The 6369-nt window shown below is 48.0% G+C and overlaps 1 protein-coding gene across 1 annotated transcript; it reads right to left on the bottom strand.

The window, feature by feature from the left end:
- Window positions 1-795: 795 nt before the first annotated feature.
- On the bottom strand, window positions 796-2661 carry NCR3 (natural cytotoxicity triggering receptor 3). The gene is made up of 4 exons (XM_049765183.1): window positions 2619-2661; window positions 1126-1470; window positions 910-1017; window positions 796-818 (listed from the first exon to the last, which is right to left on the bottom strand). The coding sequence occupies exons 1-4, from the start codon at window positions 2659-2661 to the stop codon at window positions 796-798; spliced, it is 519 nt and encodes a 172-aa protein (XP_049621140.1).
- Window positions 2662-6369: the final 3708 nt, after the last annotated feature.

Here is a 6369-nt window from a genome sequence, read left to right on the forward strand (position 1 = left end):
CCCCATAGAACATTTTTCAGGCTGAGGACCACCAGGTGTGCCCCACCCCACCAAACAGTATTTTTCGGCTGAAAATTAGCTCAAAAGGCTGAGTACATGCTACACATGCAAGAAATCTAGTTTATCCCCAGCATCTCATGGTTCCCTGAACACCACTGCAAGTGACCCCCAAGCACAGGCCTAGGGTAGCCCCTGGACCACCAAATAGTGCTGGTCATTTTTTGGTCCAATTATTCCCCCAACACCTACCAAAAAAAATGTCTGCAGACAGGACTAACCTGATGGGTTCCTTCTCCCTGGAGGGAGCCAGCCTCTGCCTCTGGGTGGGGAAAAGTGGATGCAGATGAGGAGTGAATGATGGAGCATGGCACCAATGTGGGAGTTCCTGTTAGCCAAGATCTGGGCCAGATTGGTAGATGGAAGAGTTGGAGTGAGGGGAACTGATGGCATGTGGAGGAGGAGGAGGAGATACAAGAATTCAGAAGGAGGGGCCGGGCGGTGGCGCTGGAGGTAAGGTGCCTGCCTTGCCTGCGCTAGCCTAGGACGGACCGCAGTTCGATCCCCCGGCATCCCATATGGTCCCCCAAGCCAGGAGTGACCTCTGAGCGCATAGCCAGGAGTAACCCCTGAGCGTCACCGGGTGTGGCCCAAAAACCAAAAAAAAAAAAAAAAAAAAAAAAAAAGAATTCAGAAGGAGAGAATAGTGGGACACAGAGGGATTTATTGGGGTCTCTTGAAGAGATCTGGGATCACTGCTGTTGGAAATCACTCATCAGACGTCATCCAGGAGAAGCCTTACGTTCCCACATGACAGTGGCCTGGTGGGGAGAAGATGGGGTCACTGCAGACCCTCCAATTCTCTCACTGTCCTTCTCATTGAAACCACCCGTGCCCTGACCCCTAACTCACATTTGCCTTGGTAATAGCAGGTGCTGCCCAGGGCCACAGAGAGAAAGCTGCCTGCATAGATTCCCACACGCAGGAGGAGGGCTGTGCTGGCTGAGAACTGGGGGGGTGCTGCATGGGAACCAGGGAAAAGAAGGGATTAAGAAGTGAAGGAGCAGGGCTTGGGAAGAGAGAGGGTAGCCAACTTTGGAGTGTTCCAGAAACCTCACAAAGTCTTACCTTTCTCCACCACCAGCCAAGTCCCCTGCCCTGTTCCAACTCCCAAGCCCAGAACCTCCACCCAGCACACGTAGATGCCACTATCGCTGTCCCGGCTGTTCCAGATGGTCAGTTCAGCCTGGTGGTCATGGAGGAAGCGGGAAGTGGCAAGAGGGGCCAAGCGGCCCCTGAACTCAGAGGTCCTATTCATCACCTCCTTCCCAGGAGCCACCTTGTCCCGGTACCACATAAAGGTGCCAATGGCCTGTGTCCCTTGGGTGGCATTGAAGGAGCAGGGCAAGAAGGCAGTGGCACCCTCCTGGCTGTGAATCTCAGGAGGCTGGAACACCCACAAAGCACAGGTTCCTGTCGGCAGAGAAAAGACCCAGAGAGAGACTTTATTAACACTTTCCTCTGTTGAAGAGAGGAGGAAAGCTTGCAGTACAATACCACGATTGTCCCCCCCCCACACACACCCATGGAGAGTCCAGAGGGACCAACTCTTGGGGCACCTCATGAAGCCCCTTTCTCTTTCACAATCTAATTTCTCAATATTGTTATTAAATTATTTTCCACAATTTTTTTCAATCCCTTCTCTTGCCCTCAACTTTTTCTGTCACTCCCTGACTACAGTCATTTCCAATGGTTTAAAGAAATGTATGTGACCTGTCATTGAAGTAATTAATAAGTGACTACTAGTTAACTAGTATTAATTACATTCTGATCTTAGTATTCAGCTTCATAATTGTTTTAGTATCAATGACATCCTCTTCATGGCAAGTCTTCCTTTTGTCAAAGAGCATTAACTAATTACATCTCTAGGTGAAGACAAGGCTCTACTGCCTTGAGAATCCCATTTGTTTGATCCAAAATAAGCCAATTATTTAAGCCCCTGATTACAGTTGCTAGTGAAATTTACCAGCCATTCATCTAGTTCAGAGGTTTTCAAGTTTGACAGCTTATTGGAATCCTCAAAATGTTTGTTGAAATCGATTCCGGGCTCCCGCACTCCCACATTTTGGGATCCAGAGTAGTGCTTATAAAATCAGCTCCAGGCTCCCCATGGATTCCGAAGCTGCTGGCCAGACCCTCACTGGGTTTTGTTAATGAACGTTTGATAGCGCCGGTCTCTCATTTAATTAAAATCAGTTTCACTAAGAAACTTGTCTTAGATTTAATTAGATCTCCCCAATTTATAATTATACCAGACCCTAAGCTTTGTTTAATAGGCTTATTCAACCCGTCAAATTCAGATTGACCATTTAAAAATAATTGAGCCCTTTTTGCTGATTCTTTCAATTAGATCTTACTAGAAGAAACCTGGGGAGTGGGCCTCCTTGTGTAGTGTGGAAGACTCAGAGGAAACTGTAAATTGGGGGAGTCCATCACCCGCTCCACTCCCCAAGGCCCAGTGTTCAGCTCCAATCACACCTGCTTCCCTTGTCCAGCCTCCCCTCCATTCTGCCTCCTCCTGGCCTGAAGCCCCCCGGGGTCCCCAGAGACAGCCCTGTCACCTGGGTGGACAGCAAGACAGATGAGCAGCAGCAGCCTCGCCATGTTGCCGGGTATAGTTGGCGAGGGGGCCCTGAAGTCTGGGGGAGGCAAAGAACCCACTTCTGCGGTCAGGCTTTGGTCACCAAGTGGAGGTGGGGAGCTTCCTATGACAGCATCAGAACAACACTTACCAGGGACCTTAGAAGCGGGGGTGGGAGTGGGGGGTAGGGATACCAAACACTGGCATCCCCCTAGAGAGGAGATGCAGCTGCCACACCCTTTGGGAGAGAGGACAGTAAGTGGGTTAAATGGGCAGGGAGCCTAAGTGCCTGAGGAGGTTGCTGATGGCTTTTCAATGACTGTCAATGTTAGGGTCCCAGGATGGGCGTGACCAGGATGTGGTTCCCTCACCTTCCAAGTTTCAGACCAATTGTAACTCAGAATAAGCCTCCAGGAGCACTGATAGCCCCAAAGCAAACCCACTTCCCCACCATGACATGAACCTGCCCGCTGATTCCATCCATTCACTTCCTGCCGATCTGACACCTTCCCCAGCCCCAGAAGGGCTGCTCTAAAAATGGGAGAGTTAGAAGAAGCAAACAGGGAAGAGAGAGATAGCTCAAAGGGCTGGAGCACATAGCCGACACAACTAAGATTCAGGCTAAGTCTCTGGCACTAGTAGGATGAACCACCAGGAAGTTCCCCCCTGATACAAAGAAACAGCCTGAAGGGAGAGGTGCAGGGCACTGCCAGGCACTTTGCTTGGAAGCTGTATTTGGATAGCAATCGGTTTTGCCTAAACCATAGACTTGGGTGGTCCCCTGAGCTTTGGCAGGAGTGAGTACTGAGCATAGAACAAAGAGCAAACCTTGAGCATCACTGGATGTGATATCCCCCCCCAAAAAAGCTATATGTTAAACCTTCCCAGTCTTCGTCATACACTTTTTGGTTCCTTTTATCTTCATAATTTTTTCTTTGTGCCTATTTCTAGCTCTATTTATTTGTAAATCTGTAGATTGTGTAGTTCCCACCCTTCAATGCAGTAATTTTTATTTTTTTGAAAAACAGTAATTTCGGGGCCGGAGAGATAGCATGGAGGTAGGGTGTTTGCCTTGTATGCAGAAGGATGGTTGTTCGAATCCCGGCATCCCATATGGTCCCCCGAGCCTGCCAGGAGCGATTTCTGTGCGTAGAGTCAGAAGTAACCACTGAGCGATGCCAGGTGTGACCCCCAAAAAAATTTAAAAAAGAAAAAGAAAAACAGTAATTTCATGAGTCATAGGGGCTGGAGCAGTGGCGTAAGCAGTATGGTGTCTACCTTGCCCACGCTAGCCTAGGGTGACCCCCAAAGTCCTATATGTTCTCCAAGCCAGGAGCAATTTCTGAGGGCATAGCCAGGAGTAACCAATGAGCGTCACTGGGTGTGGCCCCCCCAAAAAAATATAGGCTTGAAGCTGCAGAGGTAATTTAATGTGTTGAAAGTGCATGCTTTGCGGGGCTGGAGAGATAAAGCATCTGCCTTACATGCAGAAGGTCAGTGGTTCGAATCCCGGCATCCTATATGGTCTCCCAAGCTTACCAGGAGCGATTTCTGAGCATGGAGCCAGGAGTAACCTCTGAGTGCTGCCGGGTGTGACCCAAAAACAAAACAACAAAACAAAACAAAAAGTACATGCTTTGCATGCAGAAGCCCTGGGTTCAATCTCTGACACCATATAACCCCCTGAACTCATCCAGAGTACTGAGCAAGGAGTAGTCCCTGGGCACCACAGGTATATCCCTTCCCACAAAGCAAAAAAAACAATAAAAGATTATGTCTTGAAATCAGGAAAGTTCAAATGCCAGTTTCCCCCATAAGCTAGTTATCTACTTTCGTACAGGTCATTCAACCCACTGAACCACCTTGACAACCACACATGCACACGATCTAGGATCTAGAAAGGATTGACTCAGCCATTCTCCATCAATGAGTAGCAGCTTCCTGGGGGCTGAGGTGCCATGATGTGGCAAAGGCTGCCCCCTGGTGGCTACAGAGATGGGAAACGGCTTCAATTCCCGCTTCTGCCCCGCACTTGGCTCATCCTCCCAACGCTCTATTGACCCCGCAAAGAGTCAATCTGAGGGGAATTGTCTCCTCAGCTCAACTAAGAGAAACCCACAGTTTGAGGAAGGAGTATATGTCACCTCCAGAGATCCGGAGTAATGAACGAGGAGTTAATATGGACAACTGGGCTGGAAAGATAGCATGGAGGTAAGGCGTTTGCCTTTCATGCAAAAGATGAGTGGTTCGAATCCCAGCATCCCATATGGTCCCCTGAGCTGCCAGGAGCATAGAGCCAGGAGTAACTCCTGAGCGCTGTCGGGTGTGAAACTGGCATTTCTACCCTACATTTACAATATCCAAAAATCATGTATATTCCAATATATATATTCCTATATATATATTTATATATATATGGACAATTAAAATGACAGACCCCCCCCCCTACTCAATATCTACACTAGATCTTGTGGGACTGACTCACATTCCAAGGAAATGGTGCTGAGAAGTGAAGGCAGTCTACACTGAGTGTTGATTCTACTACTTATATATATCTTTAAAATAGGAGTCTCGGGCCCGGAGAGATAGCACAGAGGCGTTTGCCTTGCAAGCAGCCGATCCAGGACCTAAGGTGGTTGGTTTGAATCCCGGTGTCCCATATGGTCCCCTGTGCCTGCCAGGAGCTATTTCTGACAGACAGCCAGGAGTAACCCCTGAGCACCGCCGGGTGTGGCCCAAAAACCAATAAATAAATAAATAAATAAATAAAATAGGAGTCTCAGGGGCCGGCGAGGTGGCGCTAGAGGTAAGGTGTCTGCCTTGCAAGCACTAGCCAAGGAAGGACCGCGGTTCGATCCCCGGCGTCCCATATGATCCCCCCAAGCCAGGGGCAATTTCTGAGTGCTTAGCCAGGAGTAACCCCTGAGCATCAAATGGGTGTGGCCTGAAAAACCAAAAAAAAAAAAAATAGGAATCTCAACCACCAGCTTCCAGACTTAGTACTAGATGTTTGAGTATTTTGGTACTAGATGTTTATTTTATGTGGCTCCACCCAACTCCTGGATGAACAATATCATAGCTGCTCCTGAACTCAAGAGCATCTCACGCCTTCCACTTCTTTTTCTACCCAACATTTACAATATCCAAAAATCATGTATATTCCAAAGACAGTATTTGTATTGTTTTCCTGAATTTATTTATTTATTTATTTATTTTGGCCACACCTGGTGGCACTCAGGGGTCACTCCTGGCATTATCCTCAGAAATCACTCCTGACAGGCTCAGGGGACTATGTTGGATGCCAGGAAGCGAACCCAAGTCTTTCCTGGGTTGGCTGCATGCAAGGCAAACGCCCTAAAACTGTGCTGTCTCTCCAGCCCCGGTATTTGGATTGTTTTTTCAAGCCCCGCTAGAATAAATATTGGTATATGTATGGGGTATTGAAACAGGAACCCTTCTCAATAACTAAATCTTTGGAGAGAATGTTAACCCTTGAATGGGAACAACTGTATATAATTATCTCAGCAAACACAGGATGAAAATTTTCCAAAGCAACATTGACCAAAGTCTCAAGGAGAAAGGCAAGAATATATACACATTAGTTTAGAGAAATAGTACAGTGAGTGAGATGCTTTCCTTGCACTCAGCTGACACTGGTTTGATCCCTGGCATCCCACATGGCCTCCCAGATTACCAGGAGTGATTCCTGAGCACAGAGACAGGACTAACCC

Source organism: Suncus etruscus, chromosome 18 (genome assembly GCF_024139225.1).
Source record: "Suncus etruscus isolate mSunEtr1 chromosome 18, mSunEtr1.pri.cur, whole genome shotgun sequence".
NCBI classification, from domain to species: Eukaryota; Metazoa; Chordata; class Mammalia; order Eulipotyphla; family Soricidae; genus Suncus; species Suncus etruscus.